The following is a 24,011-nucleotide window of genomic DNA, read 5'->3' as shown; positions in this document are numbered from 1 at the left end:
GGGACACAACTCCTAGATTGGGATCCAGACTTTGTGGGTCTAAACCCAGACTCTCTGAGATCAATTGGACCTGGAACAATGGATCTGAACCTTCTCAAGCTTTGGGGCAGTTCAGATTTGGATCCACATTTCTGGCACTTCTTCCAAACGCTGGGAAAAGATATAAATCCCTGTGTATGTGTTCAGTGTTACTAGTAGCATTATTCATTTAGATCAGGGTGGGCAAACTTTTTGGCCCAAGGGCCACATCTGGTTATGGAAATTGTATGGTGGGCCATGAATGCTCACAAAATTGGGGGTTGGGGTGTGGGAGGGGGTGAGGGCTCTGGCTGGAGGTGCGGGCTCTGGAGTGGGTCCAGAAGTGAGTTCAGGGTGCAGGATCAGGGCTGGGGCAGGGGGTTGGGGCGTTGGAGGGAGTCAGGGGTGCAGGCTCCCTCAAGCAGCTCCTGGAAGTAGCGGCATGTCCCCCCTCTGGCTCATGGTTGCCAGCCAATGGGACCTGTGGGAGCCCCCTGGCTGCCCCTATGCGTAGGAGCCGGAGGGGGGGCATGCTGCTGCTTCCAGGAGCCGAGCAGAGCCATGGCATGCATGGAGCGGGGCAAGCACCGGACCCTGCTCCCCAGCAGGAACTCGAGGGCCAGATTAAAAAGTTAGAAGGGCCGGATGTGGCTCCCAGGCTGTAGTTTGCCCATATCTGATTTAGATGCAGAGATCAGTCAGCTCAGCCTGAAGCCTTGGGTGGGGTAAATGGGCGTGCACTTGACCTGAGTTTTGTATTCACGATAAGCATTGCCTGCTAGGGGCTCCTGATCCAGCATGATTCTGACTCCCTGCCTTTTCAAGCCACACAAGTCCTGGAAGGAAACAGATACTGGTTCCACAATGGGTCAGCTCTATTCAGAGGAGACTTCAGTCTGCAGAAACAAGGCAACCTTTCCAACTATCAGCTTAACACAGTGCAAAATGCTGGGCATCAGGTATGCTGGATTTGTAAGTGATCTACTTTGGTTGTTAACTGTTTGGGAAGAGCACCTGAAGTCCGGGGATAAACACCTCTTTTACCTTCTTCGTACAAATCCAAACAGATTAATAAAATTACATTAAATGACTAACTCTTGTAGTCCTTGCTTCGGGCCAGATCATCCTTTCCTGTGGTAAAACCTGCAGGAGAGGACTCTGGAGGAGGAAATCGCTGGTGCCCTTGTGCCCTCTCCTGCTGTTACTCCAGGCACTGGGATGTCCTAGCAGGATTCTGCAGACAAGATAATAAAACCTTTTATAAATGCTTTCAGAGAGCCTGTCTGTGACGATTTCTCCAGCCTATCAGTCAGGGTGGTTTTTAGGCACAAGCAATGCAAATGACTGCTTGGGGCCCTGTGCTTTAGGGGCCTATGCCAGCCTCACCAACTCCATGACTTGATTCTACAAGAATCACGGCAGGACCAAAGGGGGAAGGCCTGACTTTCCCCCTCCAACCAGAGGACCAGAGACTGGGGAAAGCCACATACTTTTAGGATCCCAGTGATCCTGCACTGGCTTGCCAAGTCTCACCTGGGCCCAGACTCCCACTCTAGGGTCAGATGATACATTTTCTCCCACTCTGGCAGCCAGACTGGAGTGGGAAGTAATTCATGATTTAATTTCCATTTTTTCTCCCTGACTCTTCCTTCAGCCTCTGTCTGTCTAGAATTTATTCCCCACTCATCACAGAAATATTTAAGCACTGTGTTCCCAGTCTTGATTTGAGCCCTCAAATTGTGAGACCAGACTTAGCAATTCTGCCTGAGAGGAGCCAGGGGGTGGGCTGTATAGGAGGTGGGATGGCATGGAATGAATGAAGTCAAGCAAATTATTTTATTTGTATGTTGCACTCAGTAACAAGGCATCCGATGAAGTGAGCTGTAGCTCACAAAAGCTTATGCTCAGATAAATTTGTCAGTCTAAGGTGCCACAAGTACTCCTTTTTAAAAATAATACAGACAGGGCAGCGGATTCAATCTTGGCTTGTGAAGTAGCCTGGGTGAACTGCTAATTCCCTGCATGCACCATGAACCATAATCCATCTGCAGTGACATCTTATATGTTGCCTTACTTTCCCTATCCTCAGCTGCTCTGCTTTGGAGTATTGTTGTTGGTCACTGTTGGATTCTCCTATCTATTTCCAGTCTGGCAAGCAAGGCTGCTGCTCATTCCAAATTTTCAGTCAACTAGGTTGTGTGGTTCCGCAAGGCACACTAAGTTTGGCTTGCAATTCTGCTGCCAAGAGCCCATGGTAGTAAAGTGTGTTTTTGTGTCTGTCAATTTTATTGCAAGGGTGAGGTACAGAATGACAGGTAGTAACCATGTGTAAGCTGCATGTGTTTACTTTCTTAGCAGGGTAAACAGATTTTCTTAATAATTTGCAATTGACATTTGTGTTTGTAAAAGGTGAGGGATCCCCAGGATCTTGATGGTAAAACGCTTTGTTTACGTAGAGGGCAGAGAAAGTACTACTCATCACAACACACAAACAGCAGCATACACACCCACCATATCTTAGAAACCCAGACACTGGAAAAAGAAAAGGAGTACTTGTGGCACCTTAGAGACTAACCAGTTTATTTGAGCATAAGCTCAAATAAAGCTGTAGCTCACGAAAGCTTATGCTCAGATAAATTGGTTAGTCTCTAAGGTGCCACAAGTACTCTTTTTCTTTTTGCGAATACAGACTAACATGGCTGTTACTCTGAAACCAGACACTTTGGGTCAATTTAAATCTGATGCAAGCAGGTGTGATTTCTTTGACTTCAGCTGACTCCCAGCCACTTATGTCAGGTCTGAATTAACCCCTTGCATCAAGACTGTTGTCTGGAAGGGAACATTTTAAATAATCCCTGATTTGCTGGGGTTAGGAGGGAATTCAGCCTCTCTTTCCTATGCTAGTCCGTTAACAGAACCTAGCCCTGACCATAGTGGTTCTGGGGCAAGAGGGGAATCCTTCTATCCTATATGTTTCCTACACTGTTTCACTAACAGGCCGAACACTGCCTTGGGGGTACGTGACCAAAAGCTCCCCTGTATCACACCCTACGCACCACTGTAATAATCTTTATACAAAATATGCCTTGTTGAGATATCATCTGAATGCTAGTGACTCACTGGCCAATAACATCATGGTGAAATGTATGTAGCAACATTATATGCAAAGGTATGAAATCCCCCGTATAATGCTCTTAGCACATGTTCAAAACCACACAGCCCTGCCAAGGCAAAAGTTGTTAAACAGGTCTATCCTAAACAAAGGAATGCGCGTTTACCTCAATTTATGTGTAAGTAGTAAATAGGGTCCACAAGACAGCAGGAGGAGGATATAGCAGGAGGGAAAGCAAATTTGCATTTCAGCAAACACAGGTGAGTAGAGAGAACATGGAGCCTCCTTCACCAGCAGACTCCATGTCACCTTCTTTACTGCTTGAATAAACTTGGCGTTGAAGGGTAACCCTCAGAAGAATCCACTTCTGAGGTTCACTAGATTATAAAAAAAAAAAGGGGGGGTGGGGTGGGGACAGAGAACCCTAAGTGCTCTCTTTCACCTAAGAAGACAAAGGGACCAGCACCTTTGGGCCTCTGGGAGAGATCCTGACTAAGGAAAGGGTCAGTTACCATCTTCCTGGAAGACTGTGGATGAGAAAGGCCAACCTAAAGAAAGCTTGAACCAAAACGTGTTTGATTAAGTTTTAGACTTTTGGATGCATGTTTTCACTTTTATTTCTTGTAACGGTTTCTAACTTTCTCATTCTTGAATTCACTTAAAATCCTATCTTCTTTTGTTTTTGTTTTATCTTTAATCTAAACCAATCCAGTGCTGAGTTTAAACTGAACTTTTGTGTAGCTCCAGTTAAAGTAACAAACGGTTGAATATTGACTCCTTATAGGGGCAATGGTTGTTTTAACCTTAATACATATTCTTCACAACTCAGAGATAGATGTAGGTTTCATTTTTTAGAAGGTACACACTATACATTTTTAAAGTGATTTATTTGGAAAACTTTTCAGGTTAGTTTTACAGCTATATCAGAAAATGAATGATAGTTTGGTTATTTCATTTACCAAAGGTAATTGAAGCAGATATTTATGAAGTCATTGGGAGGTGAACTATCTCCAATTCAACAGGTTAATCATTAATATTTGGAGGATTTCCTTGCCATTCTGTATTAGGAGGAGAACATCACCAGACAGACATTTAAATTGTTGTATTTAACTAAAACAACAATGTTATGTATTCTGGATTTTTTTTCTTCAACAGCAAATATATAATACTTTAACAAAACAAGCATATGAAATTTTGAATTTAGTTAAACATTCAGGTTTTTTAAAATCAGGTTTGTTTTTGTTAAAATTGTTTTTAACTAAAATAGTTAAATGAAAATTAAAAAAAAAATTAAATTGACTATGTCAGCCAGGTCAACATGAAAATCTTAGAATACTGGCTTCTGCAGCTAACTCAGTCGTCTTCACCTTCATTTTCCTGTTTGTTCATAATCTGGAAAAGAAAAACAAGATTTCCTACTTTTTCAGGTCCCAAGCAATTTCTCAATTTGGAATGAAGTAGTCCAAAGGAAGAAAATATTCTTTCTACACCGGCAGAAGAAGCTACTGCTGTTAAAAGTGAGATTATCACTTCAACAGTCTCTGAATCCAAGTGCTTAAGTGACTTCCACCAGTTCACTGGTGTGACTTTCTTTAAATCATCATCAGCAAACATCCATTTCTTGAATGGTTCTTATTCCCAAACTGGGTCTCCTTTATGGCCTGCTGCCATTATAGGTTTTCCCTTCTAGTAAGAGAATGGTATGGTAGAACTCAAATCAATGAAGACTAGACTCAGAAAGACCTCAAGACTTCTGGAATATGATGCACCAACATTTTCACTTTTGTTTTTACTGCCTGTCCCTCCCTTCTCACACTTATCTCCAGACTTCTTCTCCTTATCCAGATCTATTGTGCCCCCAACAATCTTCTATTCATTTAACTTTTTGAAACTTTTCACTTTAGAGAGAGGTAAGGGATTGACTCTGTGTACACAAATTTGCAGAGGGACAATAGGGTTGTCTGTTATTTCTCACCTCTCTCGCTCTCTATTTAGTTATTTATTTAATTTTATTTTATTTAAAAACATTTTTGCTGTTAACAAGCATGTTATCTTTGGAGACATAAATCCACAGTTTGAGAACTGCAATACTAAGCATCTTCTAGACTGAGCACTGAGTCCCATTGGGTAGATAGAAAGATTAACCTAAATAATCTATACAGAAGCTCCTGGAACCCCATAAACTTTTCTTAAACATTACATGAATATATTGTCTCACACTATAGAATTAGAATTTATAATCCCTATTCCATGATGAGATATCTTTTGAGCTATAATATATCTTAATTAAAACTATCTTTTGATAGGTTTTTCCTCAAAAGGCATTTTATCAAAAAAAAAATCTGATTTAAATTAAAAAAGCAGATTTTTTTAAATTTTTTTTTCTTAAATCATTGATTTTTATCCACCCTGCTTTTAATACAGTGGTTTGGAAAACTCACACAATGAGGACCTTAAAGTGGTGGGTTATTAAGCAAAGCAATTGCTTAAGGATGTGGCTTTCCTGTAGGTAAATACCACACCCCTTTAGTAACAATGTCCTGGTGTGTTGACAGTTGCATTCCTTTCCAGAGGCTGGGCCCTATCTATACACTAGAGTACTTACTGGATGAAACAGTAACTTGTTTGTAACCTTTCAGAGGGGTGTGGGGTGTTGGTCTGGAGGACGCAAAGGAGGAGAAGTCAGATGGAATGTTGGATTTTGCCTTGTGGTAGATTAGCAGAGCAGCAGGAGAACTGTTACTACTGTCTGCATGTCTGATCAGCCCCTTTCACAGCATTTATTTTTTAGATTTGAATAACACTTTGTGTTTACACTATGCACTGGCTTCTATCTGAGGGTCTCAAAATGCTTTACAAGCACTAATGAATCAGTCCTTTCAGCACCCCTGTGAAATAGGTGGTGGTATCCCTAATTGGGGAAACTGGAGTGCAGAGAGAATATGTGACTAGTCCAAAGTCACACAGTGAGTCAGTGGCAGAGCTCTCCCCTAACACTTGTACATTATCAGTCAGTTTTCTTCAAGACTGACCATCTCAGGACCATGTTGATTCTCTGAATCAATTTTATTCAGTTCTGCTGAGATTCTGGGGGAGATGGGAGAGGCCTGTCCTGCCACTACAACTGGACTGATGCCTTTTACAGAGTGTTAAAGCAAGGTGTCATGAAGTGGTGAAGTACTGGGACTGTTGGCAGAGATTGCTTGTGCCTTCCTGTGGGAGTGGAAAGTATCAGCTTTCCTCAAATGAGTAACTGTTGGCCCCAGCTGAAGAAATACTCTTTCTAACACTCTGGCTAACAATTGTCTAACAATCTTGCAAATTATTATATTGGCTTTAATATACCTGGTGATGAAACTGAAAGAAAATATTGTGACTAAGTAGCTTTGATGCCATATAAAGCCCTTTGACTTTTGGCCTGGGTTTGATATGGAGACTGTGGTTTTACTTGCTGAGGAACCGTTAGGCCTGGTTTACACTTAAAAATTAGATCCACCTAGTTACATTGTTCAAGGCTGTGAATATTTTTTGACGTAGTTAGGTCAACCTAACCTTCTGTGTAGATGTGGCCAGGTCGACAGAAGAATTTCTTCCATCAACCTAACTACGCTTCTTAGCGAGATGGGTTAACTACATGGATGGAAACCCCCTTTCTATCAATGTAGGCAGCGTCCACTCTACGGTGCTTTAGCTGTACAACTGCAGCTCCATAGCTGTGCCGCTGTAGTGTAGACCTACTACTAGTGATGGGCAGAAATCAGGTGTCCATGTTGATTGCTTTAGATCAGTCAGTGGCCTCTATTTCATGAGGTTTTGTTGACTGTCCTTTTGCACTGGTAATGGTGGATGGAGTCTTGCTCTGTTCTTTCCTTCTGAGGCCCTGGATCATGATGCTGGGAAATTGCACATCTATCTATCCATTTATAATGTAGTGATTAGACAATGAAGGCAGCTGCTTGAGGGCTCAGGGTGCCACAGGATCCTATTCTGCCACCTCGCCTCTTCAACATAGACATGATGACACTTTGGGAGACAGTGGGAGGTGTTGGGCTGAAAGGCGCTCTGTGTTTTTCTTTGGACTTGAACAGTGCAATTTCTTTGCTTTCCCAGTTCCTGGGTGAAATAGTCCCATCAGATAGCTTGAAGGTGATGATGGTAGGTAAAGGGAAGCATTTTGAGGGTGTGACAAAGATGGTGTCTGCCCCAGGTAGTCAGAACATACTTTAGAGTCCAACTCTCTCCGCCTGTACCGTTCAGGCTGTTGAGATAAACTCCTGTGCTTGTGCAAACAGTCCCAACATTTGATTTCTGGGGGACTAGAGACATGACGAAGGGCCATCAGCTCTGGAGCTTGCTTCCCTGTTGGACCAACAGTACTCTAGTTTGCTGACCATGAGGACATGGCGTAAGGCTCATTTATTATTTGAGGAGGGTAATGGTGGGGTGAATTAAGTTGGTGGTTTTGAAGTAATTCTTTGGAGGAGAAGGTGGTCAAAACCTGTCAGTTTTATTTGTATGCTACACATGCATCCAGAGATTATAATAATTTATTTATGAATCTTAAATTAAATAATTCAGCAAATTTTTACCCCTAGGCCCTGTTCAGGGAGCAGGTAGTGTTCCAGAATTACAAAATAGCTAGCAGGGCCTCTGCTCTACTATTTCTCTGGTGTGGAGAGGGAAAGTGCATCTGGAATTATGGAATGAATCCAGGTGTGTGCTGGGAACGGAGATAACATGCTCTTAGGAACTCTGCCCCATGCTAAACATCGATTCCTCTCCCCTTCGTATTGCCCAGCTTTTCTTTCCTGAATGTCCTGCTTCTCCGTAGTCACTGTGAGTGTTCTGCAGATTTGCCAAGCATTCTTAAAAGCAGCACATCAAAGGGGTTATGCACTGTGCTAAGTAATGCACTGTGAGTCATGGCGGAGGGGAAAATATGGGGATGCGAAGTTTGTGTCTTGCAAGGGTTTTTTGTTTGTTTCTGGTTTTGTTTTGGCTTATATCACTGAATATTTCTCATCACTCTGAAGGACTAGCCAGCCTGTCCTGACTGTGGTACAAACAGGAAATCAGAACCCGCCAGACAGAGGATACACCTGCTGAAGCACATGTGAGCATCTGTGTCCTTCAGCTATGGCTGAGTGCAGAAACCGGAAGCATCAAGGGTTGGGTGCAGTCTGCTAATATCTTCACAAGTTGGGGGGAGGGGGGAAGAGAGAGAACGAGAGAGTGAGGTTGAGCTGCAGTAATACTTTTTGCTTAGTGGTCTGATTAACACTGATCAGGGAGATGCCCCTATAATACACACAATTATTGTTGTTTTTTCTATGCCATCCATTCTTCCTTAGGTTTGTGCTAAAATCAGCCATGTTGGCAAGGGGAGGTGTAGATTAAATCTCCCTGCTGTGGCTGGCACCCCTGCACCCCAGGGGTATTCACTCATTTGGAAGGCAGGCAGTGTTGATATTGCCACCTCTCCCTTGGGGATTCCACTGGGGGGAGGGGAGGGGGGGCTCCAAAGGTGTCCCACCCGCTGAGGTTGCTCAGTGATGTGCTTGAATCAGTGCATCATCCAGCCACCCTGACTTTACTTCTTCTCTGGTCAGTGCCAACCACTCTTGGGGCAGCAGGGAAATATTTGGGGAAATAGGCTACCTTTGGGGAAATAGGCTACCTTGCATAATGACTTAGCCACTCCCAGTCTCTATTTAAGCCTAAATTAATAGTATCCAATTTGCAAATGAATTCCAATTCAGCAGTTTCTTGCTGGAGTCTGGATTTGAAGTTTTTTTTGTTTTAAGATAGCGACCTTCATGTCTGTAATCGCGTGACCAGAGAGATTGAAGTGTTCTCCGACTGGTTTATGAATGTTATAATTCTTGACATCTGATTTGTGTCCATTTATTCTTTTACGTAGAGACTGTCCAGTTTGACCAATGTACATGGCAGAGGGGCATTGCTGGCACATGATGGCATATATCACATTGGTGGATGTGCAGGTGAACGAGCCTCTGATAGTGTGGCTGATGTTATTAGGCCCTATGATGGTGTCCCCTGAATAGATATGTGGGCACAGTTGGCAATGGGCTTTGTTGCAAGGATAGGTTCCTGGGTTAGTGGTTCTGTTGTGTGGTAGGTGGTTGTTGGTGAGTATTTGCTTCAGGTTGGGGGGCTGTCTGTAGGCAAGGACTGGCCTGTCTTTGTGAGAGTGTTGGGTCATCCTTCAGGATAGGTTGTAGATCCTTAATAATGCGTTGGAGGGGTTTTAGTTGGGGGCTGAAGGTGACGGCTAGTGGCGTTCTGTTATTTTCTTTGTTAGGCCTGTCCTGTAGTAGGTGACTTCTGGGAACTCTTCTGGCTCTATCAATCTGTTTCTTCACTTCCGCAGGTGGGTATTGTAGTTGTAAGAATGCTTGATAGAGATCTTGTAGGTGTTTGTCTCTGTCTGAGGGGTTGGAGCAAATGCGGTTGTATCGCAGAGCTTGGCTGTAGACGATGGATCGTGTGGTGTGGTCAGGGTGAAAGCTGGAGGCATGTAGGTAGGAATGAGCTGTAGCTCACGAAAGCTCATGCTCAAATAAATTGGTTAGTCTCTAAGGTGCCACAAGTACTCCTTTTCTTTTTGCTAATTCAGACTAACACGGCTGTTACTCTGAAATTGTAAGGAGAGCAATCACTTTAGATAAGCTATTACCAGCAGGAGAGTGGGGTGGGAGGAGGTATTGTTTCATGGTCTCTGTGTATATAATGTCTTTTGCAGTTTCCACAGTATGCATCCGATGAAGTGAGCTGTAGCTCATAAAAGCTTATGCTCAAATAAATTGGTTAGTCTCTAAGGTGCCACAAGTACTCATTTTCTTTTTGCATAGTAGACTAAGCTTTGAATCTAGGCCTACCTGCCTCGTTGTCTGGTGTCAAATAGGCTCAACTGGGAGGGTTGCTGAGGAATAATCCTCTCCTCTTTTGTGTACCAGATCCCTCTTTCTTATCCTCCTATCTTTCACAGTGACGGGAAGGAGCAAGCTGTGGTAATAACCAGTTATTTGTGGGGAAAGCCCTGCCCTGGCTTGGGAACTGGTTCAATTGCTGTGCTTGCAGCCTTGATTTTTAAGAGGTGTGTGCATGTTTGTTCACATTGTCTTGTCAGCTTGCCCTGGTGGCACTCCTGTTATTGACTTACTCCTTCACATCCTACCCGTAAAGATTTTTGTGTCGAAATCTGTAATTCATATTTGATACAAACAAGTGGGCAGTGTGCTTGGCAGCTAGTAGCTCCTCAACCCTGGATGCTGGAATCCTTTAATAAGGGGCCAAAATGGGGAAATTGACTACTGAAATCAGAAAAAAACAGTGCCCTAGATTGTGTCTGCAGACTTGTTTCCTGTTTTGGACATTATGTCTTTAGCTGTGGGCCAAATTGTACTCCTCACTTCCTCACCCAGGGCCCCTATTGACTTCTGCGGGAGCCACTTCCATATCCAAGTGCAAAATTTCCCCGTAAACATGGGGTAGCAATGCTGCCCTCCAGCAAGTATGTGAGAAAGGTCAGAGCCCCATTGTCCCCAACCCTCTTTCTCCATTTCTGCCTCATTGTGTATTTTAGTCCTGTAGGTATCTCCAGTTCTCAGAGCATAGAGGGATCCCTAATTTATAAACACTTCTGATTTGGACAATAAAGGACAAAGTCCTGGAATCTTAATAGGCTGTGAGGAGAAGGTTTTAACTTGTTTCTGTATATCTGAGAAGTTCATTTGCAAAGGCAGATCAAAATCTTACTCACTATATCTGGTATACTAAAACTGTTCCAGGGCCTAAAATCTGACCTTGCAAACTTGTCACCTTACTTAACTGGTCTGTACCTATTGAGGGAAAAAATATCTAATAAATGTAATTCTTTTATAATCAGAGTTGGCTACAGCTGCTGCATTTCTTTCTTTTGTCTGAGGCTTGTGCACTTGCACACATGTGTAGCAGGATTAAGCAAATGTGTAGGACTTGCTACTTCCATGACTGCAGCTGGGCAACACTTTGTCAATACAGTCTGTCTCTGTGGGTTTGATCCAGGGACAAGCTCAGTGCCTTTTTTTCTCACTTTTCCCCTGCGCGCATAACTGGGATGACTATGAACATTGCAGAAACATCTTTGTACAGCAGATGACATGGGATTTACAAAGAGATATTTGCAAAAGATGGTGAGCAATCTTTGAGGGAGGAGGGAGGTAGGGCTGAATTTAGGATGAAAGTTGACGAAGAGTTTATAGAATCTGTTTAGGACTCTCAAGAAAGAGCTAGCAATTACACTACATAGCTTTTCTTCTTACCCAGCAGAAAGTGGTCCCTTGGCAAGGCAGGGTTGGGAAACTTGAAATGAAGTGAACAAGAAGTGTCTCGTTCTATGACTGCAGGAGAAGGTAACTCCTTGGGTGTGGAATGACAAGTAATGTGGGTAAGCCCAAGATTGAAAGAACACAGAGGCTATCTCCCTCGGTAATACAAATTCATTGTTATACTAGAATTTGGTAGAGAAAGGTATTCTGCTATGTGACAAATTTCAAAAGGGGATGGAGTCAGGCTCTGAGGCAGTCCACCTGGTCAGCTGTCGTGGAGGCATGGACTCTGGAAACCCGGGCTTCCCAGCAGGCAGGGAGCTGGGTGGGTAAGCTGGTGGGAAACCATTAGAATCCTGCCTGGAATCCAGAGGAGTTTTGTTGAAATTGAACTGTCTCTATGGAACACTTCATTTTTGACAAATTGGCAAATTTCAATGAAAAAATTATTTCATCAGAATCTTTATGGCCAGGTATAATGCTACAGTGAATTGGTCATGGTCACTCATAAGTAGGCAGATATAGTTGCAGTTTATTTAAATTAGATTAGTGCCTGCCTGGACTTGGCAACTGTCTAGTCACAGTGGGTTTCTCTAGAAACCTTTTTGGGGTGACTGTAGGTATTAATTGATTGACGTATATGCAGTGGGATGGCCAATGCCCAAATTTGACCTGGTTAGTTTTAATTTCTTAAAAAAAAAAAAACAAAAACAAAAACAAACTCTGTAAGTTTGGCTCCATATTTCGGTTTTGTGCATTTGCAAGTCCAACATTGCAGCATTAAGCTAATACATGAGAACTACAAAGAGAGAATGCTTAGAATCAAAATGAAACTGACGAGACTAGTTTCACCATCCAAACTGAATTACAGGCAAAAGGTAAATAAACAGTATGAATGATGAAAAATAAAGTAGATTTCAGAATGATTTCACTTTTGATGTTCTCAAAAGAGTTAAGGAGTTGGGTTTTTTAAGACACGGTTAAATCATTTTTATTGAGATTTATAAACTTGTTTTTCTAAAAAAATAAATATTAACTTTACCTTTTTTAAATAAAGAAATGTACATACAGTAAAATGTAAGTAAATATAATAAAACTGCAAAAAGTAAGCAACGTTCAAAAGAGCTATAATTTTCAGTACAAATATTAATAAAGACTAAATTACACAGGGCTAGATCTTGCCACTCTATTCACAATGAAGGGTACCTTTCTTCATGAATAGCTCCATAGATTTCAGTGGGACTACCTGCAGAGTAAGGCATTACCCAGAATGAATATGGGTAGTAGAGTCTAGCCCATAATGAACTTGAATGAAAAAGAGAGCGAGGGACGAATGAGAAGAGCAGAAGAGAAAGACGAAGTGGGTACAAGAAGAAAAAAGACATTGGCGTATGAGTAATATGCATATACATGAAACACAGCACTGGTCCCTAAATGCAATCATATTCTTCATGAGTACCTGATTACTTACCCATTCCCTGCTTATAGAATGCTGTTTCTGTTAATGGTCTGAGCAATTCTTTTATCCTACATTTTCTAATGTCAAAAATTATTATTATTTTGCAATCGTAGGGCAAACTCCAGTGATGTGTAGGTAGGTTAGCCTCCTACATGCACATTCAAGTGTTCGCTTCTAGTCCAGAGACTTCCAGCGAGGGTTGCACTCAGTGCCCGTTTCACAATATGTGATTTGTGTCATGTGAACACTTCTCTATTAAGTATTAACCTGAGACCAACATTTTAATGTTTTAACAATTATAGGTCCTGCTTCTGAAGCTGAATCCATATGGGAGTGCCCCTATGCCTTTTTCATAGCCCCGTTGGGGCCAGGGGGGCTCTGTGTGGGACCAAGGTCCACCTGCATGGATCTAGTTGCAGGACCAGGGCCTAAAAGTTACACAAGCAGCCCAAATGATGTAAAGAGGGGAACAGAGTATAAGTGATGATGGATGGCAATTAATCTCTCTCTTTCTATAAAAGTTTAAAAAAAGATTATAAAGAAAATCTTCCCCCTTCCTTTTGTTTCTTGCTGTCATAATAGCTCTTTGTGGGCTTGTGTAGGCTTGCATTATGTAGCGTGAGTTCTTACAATAGTTTCAAGTAACACCTAACTGACAGATCTTGGGGGGTGGGGGTGGGAGAGTGTTTTTTCATTTGTTTACTTTGAGTATTAGCCTGCACTTTTGTATAGTTACGTTCGCTGTTTCAGTAGGGCCTGATTCTGCAAACACTTGTGCATATGTGTAGCCTTTAAGTTAGTGAGGCTGCTTGCGTGAGGAAAGTTATACACAGGCATAAGTGGCAAAGAGTCCTGTGGCACCTTGTAGACTAACAGACGTATTGGAGCATAAGCTTTTCTGGGTGAATACCCACTTCTTTGGATGCATGTAGTGGAAATTTCCAGAGGCAGGTATAAATATGCAAGCAAGAATGGGGCTAGGGATAATGAGGTTAGTTCAATCAGGGAGGATGAGGCCCTCTTCTAGCAGTTGAGGTGTGAACACGAAGGGAGGAGAAACTGCTTTTGTAGTTAGCGAGCCATTCACAGTCTTTGTTTAATCCTGAGCTGATGGTGGCAAATTTGCAAATGAACTGGCTTTGGGAGGCAGGCCAGTCCTCGCCCACAGACAACCCGAAGCATATTCTCACCAGCAACGACACACTGCACCATAGTAACTCTAACTGAGGAACCAATCCATGCAACAAACCTCGATGCCAACTCTGCCCACATATCTACACCCCATCGACACCATCACAGGACCTAACCAGCTCAGCCACACCACCTTGACTGGCTTCCTCTTTTTATTTTTCAAATCCCCGTTTTTAAAGTTTACTATCACCATGCTAAATTTTGGTAAGATCTGTCTGCTGAAGATGTGAAACTTAATTATATCATGGTTCTATTGCTTTAGTGACCAATTCTTTTTGTGTTGCTTGTGACTAAGTTGCTTAGGCACTAGATCTGGTTGGTAAATTTCAAATTGACATTCTGTTGAAAAATGGAAAAAAACCCAGCAAACTTTTATGTGGAATTTCCCCCTATTTTCCCTTGCATTCTGCTTAGGGCTATCTATGCCCCCTACATGAGTAGGTAATAATTTCACAGATTCCAATTCTGATGTTGGTTTTTGGGGGCTTTTAATTTATTGATGAGCTATATTGATCCCATGAAGTAGATAAAAGTGAATCAGTGGAGCCAAGATTTCCCTTTCTTAGGTCGTAGAGGTGTAGGGAAACTGGAACTTCTCTGAATGTGTACAGGTAGCATAGAATACCGATCAGGTACCTAGAAGAACAGAGGGATAAGGGAGCATAGATGGCGCAAGAGAGGGCACGTGTGTTAAGCAGTGGCTACAATCCCCTTTCCCATTGCTGCATGAAGCTGTGCTTTGAAAACTTGTAAAACCATCACTGACAAAGAGGAAGAGATCCTGCTTTAGAAATAGAAGTGAGAAAGATTCTTCCCACAACAGACCCACACTCTGCTAACCCTCTCATACTCACACCACTACTCCAAGAGCACTCAACCCTTATTGCTTGCCAGCAGAGACACTTCAGTGAGGCTGGACTCTAGAAATTCCAGTGGGGGATAGAGGGGAGAGTTCACCTGTGGAAACCCCTGTTGATGGTAACATCTAGTGTCAGCTCTCGATTCCAGAGCAGCAGTCCTCTCCTTGATGGCCTGATCGCCATGTTTTCTCTTCCTTCGGAGGGAAGTGTCTGTGCAGTGTTTGTGATAAATTGACAGGCAAGTGCTTACTCCAGGCGCATCCCTAACACATCGGATGAAAATCCGCCTTAGTCTAAGTGGGTGCAGTTATTGTTGAAGTCAATGGGAGCTATGCCTGCTGATGCTAAGGCTGAATTTGGCCCGCTGTGTCTCTTTCACGCCCACAGTGCAAGCATTCACTGTAGCTGCTTCAGGCTGGGTGGGAGGGAGGAGGAGAGAAAGTCACTGGAATGTGCTGTGTACATTGAGTGCTGACGTCCATTCCTAGAAAAGCTCTGCTTCTCAACATTTTTGGATACAGTGTGTATTATGAATCGTTAGCAGACGGCATTCAGGGTTAGAGGTGGGACATTAAGATGAGTGTGTGATCTATATGGTAGGGGTGCAGGGCTTAGCTGATTTCTCATTGGGGGATGAGGTAAGAAAAGGGGAGCTCTACACTGAAAGTTGAGGTGGATCCAAAAGCTTGATTTCTGTGGAAGCTGTATCCAAGGGAGTCTTCTGAGCCCTTTGATTTTGACTGCTTGATTGCTAATTGAGGACCTTGGCCGTGTCTAATGGAAACAGAAGAGTAGTTGCTGTTTGGAGAGAGTGCTTCTGTTATCAGCTAAAGCCGGAAAGTAGACTCTACAGAAAAAATACTACATTGTGTACTTGAAGAATAATAATACTAATATCAAACATCTTTACATTTACATAGTACCTTTCATTCAGAAGGATTCCACAGCAGTTTATAAACTGTATATAAGAATAATTTTCCCTACCACTGCAGTGCAGCCATTTCTGGGAGGGAGTTCAGCTGCTGTTAAAACACCGTAGTGCTATAGAATTGTTTAGGACAAATAATGAAGAACATGAAATCCACTGGAAATTGCAGGGGAATTTAGACTTGCAGAGTGTAGTTAGCCCCCGTGTTCTAGCCAAATTCCAGTTTGGATAATATCCCTGCTTTTGTATTAAGTGCTTTTGGATTTTTCACGATCCCAAATGGCCAAGACCTCAGTTTTATGTATCCTCTGAGAGAGAGAACACCTTCAGCAACACCACGTCCCTTCTAAGGTGACTAGATGTCCCAGTTTTATGGGACAGTTCCGATATTCAGGGCTTTGTCTTATATAGATGCCTATTACTGCCCACCCCGTCCCAGTTTTTTATTATCTGGTTACCCTAATCCCTTAACATCATTCTGGAACATTTCTTTAGTACTGACTAAGGACTTGCTACGTGCGTAACTTTCCAGTTATACTGGCATAGTTAAATCATTAAAGTTATGCCAGTATAACTCCCCGTGTGGACACACTTATTCTGAATAAGAGCGGCTTTTGGGGGCTTAGCTTAAACTGCAAAAGCAAGATAAGCTAAACTGGAAAAGGCTCTCTTTTGCTAGAATAAGAGTGTCCATGGTGTGTGTGTGTGTGTTATACTGGTATAACTATAGTGTTTAAATTCATACCTTTCCTTAAATTGATATAACTTTCCTGTGTAGACAAGCCCTTTGAAGAAAGTGGGTTACCTACTGCATCACCAACACTACTTCCTGCTGCACTTGTAAGTCATCCCTAGTGTTTTCTCATTCACATGCTGACCAACATAAGTAGAGGAGACCTTATTATAAACAAGATTAAAGAGCATGGGTGGAAAACGATGGGCAGGCTAAATTTTGCTGTTGAAGTACATTCTGCTTACAGACTTTTTTCTGCAGTGTCAATTTTTATATTCTTAACTTCCTTGGATCATAGAAGTTAGAGATGGATCAGTTCCCCTGTAACTGTAAGCTAAAATCCCCCAATAGATATTAAAGATGGGAATTTCCAAAGTGTTTGGCATAGACCTAATCTGCTTCCACGGGAGTCACTGGGAGCCATCTGAAAAAAATCACACCCGAATCTTAGGCTACACTTGATCTTAGTCAAAAGGCTGAGTAGCATATGTTGTATAGATTTGTTGTGGGTTGTTAAACAGCTGCTGTGTCCTGCAGGGGCTGCATTTCAGTGTTGGGTGAAATGATTCCTGTGCATCTAGTTTGCAAAGTACTCTGGGATCCTTCAAGATGAAAAGTGCTATATAAATGTGTAAATGTTATGATGGATTATTATTCTTACTCACCTCCATTTCAGTTCCAGAGGGTGAGACCTTTTTGGCTTCTCTTTTTAAAGGTTATTTTTCTTTTGAGCGTCCACTCAGCAGCTGCTCTGTTTCCCCTTCTGCCGGCTATGATATTCAAACAGAGCAGCTGCACACAGGTGACAGAGCAAGGTGGCAGTAGCAATGACTGGTCTTGTTAAAATGTAACAAGGTTGGGGGAGGGGGAGAAGGAGACGAGAGAAAACTCCACAACTTGGAAAAGGTTCTATATCCTACTTTAAGCGGGCGCCAGAGGGGGACTGGCTACCCCAGAACTGAAATAAGGGTAGCTGTACCTCTGAAACTCTGCCCATGACACCTGCTGGTGAGCATTGGGCCTATGAGACAAGACTGAAGGCCCGTGGGAGAGCCGGTGGCACTTACAGTGTTGGGCCTCTTGTGTCCGTTTCTCAGGTGTGCGTGAGTATGAATATGTATGTACTCACAAGAGCATCTTGTGGTTCTAACGCTCCGGCACATCTACACAGCCACTGGGCGGTGTAATTCCCGGTGCACACAGACATAAATGCACGAGCTCTGCTTGAAAATAGCAGTGTGGCCACTGTGGTGTGGGTGATGGCTCAGACTAGCCCCATGAGTATAATCCTGCTTAACCCCCTGGATACGTACTTGGCAAGCTAGCCCGACTCCCGTGCTGCCATGTCCACACTGCTATTTTTAGGCATTAGCTTGAGCAGACCTGGTGTGTGTCTGGATATATCTATGCGGCAACCCCTGCCATTCCCCTCCCCCATCAGCGAGTCTCAGAGCCCGTGCCAACTGCATCGGGTTTAGGGGGCTCAGCCCAGGGGCTAAAAATAGCAGTGTAATCATTCAGACGTGGGCTGAGACCCAACCCCCTCACTGGGTTTTAGAGCCTGGGCTTCTGCCTCAGGTGGGAACATGGGTACACTGCTATTTTTAGCTCTGTAGCTCAAGCCCCATGAGCTTGAGTCAGTTGGTCTCTGAGACTTACTCGTGTGGGATATATATATATATATATATATATTTTTTTTTTTGCAGTGTAGACATACCCTCAGTATACCCACGCTGGGAATTACAGGCCTATGCCATGTGCATCACAAAGTGCCACTTTTAAATTTCCTGCTGGCTGTTTTCTTATGGCCAGCAGGGTTTTTTGGGGCATTTTTTCTTTATTTTTAAAGTTAATCAAGTATCTTTAATAGCCCACGCAGCTTGGCGTCCATCTCTTCGGCGGTGGTCATGTTGGATGTAGTGCCAGCTCTCCCATGGGCGTTTATGGCACTTATAGCGCAGGCAGGGGGCAGTGGAGCTGAGTGGACACGTGTCAGAGTGCTTGGCACATCACAGGTATGGTGGCATTTCAGAGGTTGCCCTGTTTAATTGTTTTTCTCCTCTGTATTACAGAAAAAATCATGGCATACAATTAAAACGATGGTCAACTTGCCAGTCATCAGCCCCTTCAAGAAGCGCTATTCATGGGTGCAGCTGGCTGGGCACACAGGTGAGAGGTGCAATTTCAGATCTTTTGGCTCTGGAACCAGGAGGATGTCAGGCAGTAGCCTGATTTCAAATCTTCCTGAAGCCTCTGTTGGTTTGAATGGGGATTTTGTGCAGAGGCTCTTCCTTTTGGTCATGGTGGGGTAATGTGGTAGTTGGTTCAGTTCAGGGAAAGCCAGCCGTATCTGGACACCACATACCTCTGCAGAGTAGAAGAATCTGTTTTCAGGTGGGCGGTGTCAGACCTTAGGACGGGAGGAGAGCAAGGCAGTAGTTTGGGGAAAATGTCTGTCAGGCTGAAAGAAGTGGCCACATAAAGCACTCCTTACAAGGTGGTATGGGGGAAATCTGTATTGGGGAAGAACCAGCAAGAGATGGGGTGGGGAAATCGGAGCCCTGCTGCCTCCCGGGTCGATGAGGAATGAGACAGCAGAATCTTTTTCCTAAAGTGAGTAACCAGTGCACCCATTAGCAGCCTCTCCCAATCTTACCTGGGGGTTGTGTCTCCATGTGCGTGTATGTTTCAGCCAAAATGATGAGTGCATTTCTAAATCCATCCCAAAACCTCATCTGAATCTAACACCTCAAGAGGAAAATGAACCAGGTGGGAAAGAAAAGCCCAGCATGGGGGTGTTTGTGTTGAAAGTCTGTTATTCATGCATCTGTGCAAGTTTGGGGGGAGCAGACGAGGGCCTGCTCAGGCAGCTTGAGTCTACTTTGGTGTCTGTAGTACTTAACAGAAGTGCCCCTAGGTCAAGTTTTAGGTTATTCATAAGTCAAAATACAAGGAGGTGCCATCAGATTTGCTTCTCCCTTGTTTCAGTTGATTCCTACATGTCCCCTACTCCCAAAACGCTAGCACAGCGGTTAGCAATCTGGATGCGGCGGGGGTGGGAGGAGCCATTCTAGCGGTGGCCAGCACTTGTCTGGAGAAGGAGCAGGGATCATGAATCTGCTCCAGTTCCCTTGTATCTGGGTTTCTGGAAGTGGATTTGACCCATCACTTGCAGCTAGTCTTCTCTGATTCCAGGAGTTCTCCATTAACTGTAACGCTGGTCAGCATTAGCCCTGGCACCGTGTCTCTGATGCACTGATACCTGGTGCAAAGGATTCTGGGGCACATCGGAGAAGGACCAGATGTAATGGCTGAATGTGCAGGGTCATGTTGTGATAAAGGCTGAAAGTGAGGCAGAAGCTTAACACCCGCTCTGACTTTCGGGCCTGAGTTTGTTTCAGGCCATGTGGACTAACACGTATCTCTCTCCTCTGATGTTATTACCATTCTGCAGGACTGGGGCACGGCTTCCTCTGCTGTAGTCTAATCACTTCCAGTTTGTGCCTGAAAGCACTGTGTCGTTTACACTGTATACCATGCAAATCTAGCATTGTAAAACAATTAAGCTACACTTTGCACCTGTTTGCATAGATTAGCAAAGCTCCAAAGGAGTTGCAGTACCTGGAGGTGTATGTGTTTGGGGGTGTATGTATTAAGGAGGCAGTGTTTGGCTCCTGAATGTGGATTGCTGTTGTTTAATGATTAGGAACTGATCCCCACCCTGCGACTCACAAGCACTGCAGGTACGACTTTGGGCTGGATTCAGGAGCACAGCCCACACTGGAAATATTGGATAGCTTTAAAAAGAGCCTGGCTGTCAGCATCTTAATGCAGTCTGGCCCATTATATTTCCCGTGGGTTTTAGCGCAGCTAGATATGTTAATTCTCTTATGACTACTTTAGCATGGAAAAAACCTGGTTTGGCACAGCCATACTCCTTGGAGCAATAAATTCCTGTATGGGAACTTGTCCAAATGGACTTTCACAGCCAATGGCTGTGTTTGCATTCCGTGCTTTTATTTTTTACAAGGAGTGTGTTATCTTTTCTGTTCAGGGGAACTCTTTATCTGGTGCATGAGAGTGAAGTGGGTGAAGAGGGAGTGCAGGTGTTTCCCTCTTACAAAGACTGGCCTTATCAGCATGTGTCGATTTTTGCAGGGAGTTTCAAGGCAGCTGACAGCGGTACGATTCTGAAGCGCTTCTCTGACAATGAAAAGGAGTGCTTTGAGCTGCTGATGAAAGATCCCCTGCGCTCCTGTGTCCCTGCCTTCCATGGGGTGGTAGAGAGAGATGGCGAGAAATACATTCAACTCGATGACTTGCTCACTGACTTTGAAGGGCCTTGTGTCATGGACTGTAAGATGGGGATCAGGTGGGATACGTGAAAAGGATCCTGCTTTCTACATACAGTACATGTGGTTAATTTGGGGAATGGGTGGGCTGGGGGTGATGATGCGCCTGATGGATGAAGCACTCATTTCTGGGGACTCAGGTTGAAGCCTGGGCAGTGGCCCTACTAGTGACATGAGTTAGTTGGTCTCACTCCCAAAACACCTCACATGGATGTTGGCGCAGTGGGAAATCTCTGCTTGGAAGATATCCTGAAGCTTATAGGGAGGATGATTCCTTACATAGGGTGGCCCTACCCAGGTCAAGGGTGGGGTCATTCCTGGAGTAGTGTGACTTACCTAGCCTCTGGACACTGACCTCTTTCTCTTCCTTAGATGCTATCTTGGACAAGGCTGACTTATTTATTGGGGCAGATTGATGTGAGCTTACTTTGCACCTGCCTGACAGGACTTGACTTAGGGAGAGTAAAGAAGAAGAAAAAAGCAACCCAAGCAACAGAGCTCACTTATGGCCAGTTTATTAACCATTCTGAGAGAAAAAATATCGTTCAAAAATTAAGAGTCAAATTCCCTTCCCCAAACATGGATAACTGAACTGTAACCTGACATCTCCTCTCCAAAGCTGTCAGTGAGTCCTGGGAGTGCAGCTATTCCTGCCTGGGAGAACAGGACTGATAGTCAGGGCCTAGGAACCACCTCTGTGTTTCCGTTATCTCGTTCTCCAGAATCTCCGCTTGCATTTTAAAGTGTCTAGTTGTTGTGGCTGTGAAAAAAACCCTCAAAAAATGTGAACCAAGCCTCACCAATAAATAGATGAGTCTGCAGAGAGCCTGGAACAATGACTCTGAGAAATGTGAACTGCCCCATGCATCTCAGTGAGCGGGTGACTCGGATGATAATGTAAATGTCAACATTTGTTCCTTATTTCATTCCTTTCACTAGACTTCTTTACCTGGAGTTAATTGTCAGTGAACTCAAGTTCTTAATGCAGAGGGAGTGTCCACATGAGCCACAAAAAGCATGTTAAGTACCTCATGTAAACTGTCAGTCAGTTAACTCAAGGTAAAAAAAAGTCTAGTGTAGACAGAAAGGACAGAAATTGTGCCCAGCTCTGCACAGTTTACTCTGAAGGTCTTCACTGCACAATTAGTTTAGGCTTTTATCCCAGGTCTTAGGCCAACCCCCCGCTCCCATTTACACAGTAAACCCAGCAAATTTAGGGTTGGAGGTGCTTTAAGCTCATGTAGTTTACTTGGCTGGGTGGGCGGGTTAAAATCTTAAGCTCCACTTTATCTTGGGCTGGAATCCGCCTGCTTTGCAGTGAGGATGCCAGCTAAATCCCCTGAGTGCTGATGACAGGTTTCAGAGCTGTAGCTCACGAAAGCTTATGCTCAAATAAGTTTTAGTCTCTAAGGTGCCACAAATACTCCTTTTCTTTCTGAGTGCTGATGGTCCCTCTAGTGCCTTCCCAGGGTCCCTGCCCCCCGCAGGAGAGACGGATTCTCCTCCAATTGACAAGTGACTGGGAAAGAATCCTAAAGCATCTCCTCACAAAGAACCATGGGATATGCCCCCAGACACACCTGGGTAAGCGCAGAAACTCCTGAGGATGCAGTAACATGGGAAGAGCTCTGCTCTAAGAACGCTCTCATGACGGGGAGGCTAACCCGGGTTCTCAGACTAGGGTGCCAATTGCCTGGGCTAACTGCGCAGTGAAGACATAGCCTGAGTGACTGTCATTTTAGTGACCCACGTGGATGGCGTTTGGGAGATGCTACCACTTATTTCTCCCTAGTCAAAGAGCCTAGAAGAGTCCATGGGTATATTCAAGCCCCACTGAGGGAGAGCCTAGATCAAGCAGCCCAGTGGAGCTCAGAGGGCATGCACAATTCTATTTTGAATAACTGCACAATCGACAGTGACTGGCAACTCACATGGGCAGAGCTTTCCCCTCCTCCCCCTCAATCTCACCCTGGGCCATCCTTTGCTATGAGCTCTGGTCCAGCAGATAATTTCCTTTACTCGTTTCTTTTTTTAATCAGCTGCAGGGTTATTTTCTGTCCCTTTCTGTGCGATGCTTGGCGTATGTAGCCTCACAAGGCTTCAGGGGCCTCTAAAAGTAGCCATGCCTGGAGTTAGTTTTTCCTTTCTCTTGAGCTGAGAGAGGTGTTCAGTCTCCATCAGGCTCATTCAGTCTTGGGTTTACTACCACTAGTCTATTTGAGCTTTGCTTTCCTTTGTCATGGTGCAGAATGGGAATCCGATGAAGTGAGCGGTAGCTCACGAAAGCTTATGCTCAAATAAATTGGTTAGTCTCTAAGGTGCCACAAGTACTCCTTTTCTTAATGGGAATCCAGTGTTTCTTCCAAGCACTATAACTAGGGGAGGGCTGTAGGATTTAGTTATAGGTAAGGATGTAATTAGAGCAAAGATGGAGAGTCAGAAGTCCTGGGTTCTGCCACTGACTCATTAAGTAACTTTGGGCAAGAACTTTGTCCCTGTTTTTCAGTTTCCCCATCTGTAAAATGGGGGTGGTGGTGATAATTAGTTTCCTCACTGGTGTGTAATGCATGAGGCTTAAAGTTTGTAAAGTGCTTTGAGATCCTATGCTGGAAGATGACAGTGAAATGCAAGGTGGTAGTATTGTTTCAGATTCCAAGGGGGTTCTCACTGTCTTGTTGGGTTGTGATGTTTTTGCAGGACGTACCTGGAGGAGGAGCTGACTAAAGCCCGTGAGAAGCCAAAGCTGCGTAAGGACATGTACAAGAAGATGATTGAGGTGGATCCTCTTGCGCCCACAGCTGAGGAGAACACGCAGCATGCGGTGACCAAGCCACGTTACATGCAGTGGAGAGAGACCATCAGCTCCAGTGCCAACTTGGGCTTCAGGATAGAAGGGATTAAGGTGAGCGACTTCCACTGCTGTCCTTTCCTGTTGAGTAGACTCACTCCTTTGCCCGATTTGTTGGTTGATCAACTTGTCGTCATCATCAGCCCGGTTTCCAAAAAGACAGTGTGACTCCCTACCTGG

At 44.0% G+C, this 24,011-nt stretch overlaps 1 protein-coding gene across 4 annotated transcripts in view; it reads left to right on the top strand.

Moving 5' to 3' along the window:
• ITPKA (inositol-trisphosphate 3-kinase A) overlaps positions 1–24,011 on the top strand; it is a 50,786-nt gene that overhangs the window by 15,003 nt on the left and 11,772 nt on the right. For 3 of the 4 annotated variants that reach the window (XR_012159455.1, XR_012159456.1, XM_073348708.1), the window contains exons 2-5: positions 801–977; positions 18,704–18,800; positions 20,790–21,003; positions 23,681–23,885. Coding sequence is in view for 2 of the 4 variants with exons in the window: in XM_073348708.1 (XP_073204809.1) it covers positions 801–977; positions 18,704–18,800; positions 20,790–21,003; positions 23,681–23,885 (693 nt within the window). In the remaining 2 variants the exon portion in view is untranslated. The remainder of the gene's footprint in view (positions 1–800; positions 978–18,703; positions 18,801–20,789; positions 21,004–23,680; positions 23,886–24,011) is intronic. The other variant, XM_073348709.1, reaches the window with a different exon arrangement.

Source organism: Lepidochelys kempii, chromosome 6, assembly GCF_965140265.1.
Source record: "Lepidochelys kempii isolate rLepKem1 chromosome 6, rLepKem1.hap2, whole genome shotgun sequence".
Taxonomy (NCBI): domain Eukaryota; kingdom Metazoa; phylum Chordata; order Testudines; family Cheloniidae; genus Lepidochelys; species Lepidochelys kempii.
Note: the sequence above shows the minus strand (reverse complement) of the source record. Positions and strands in the feature narration are given on the sequence as shown.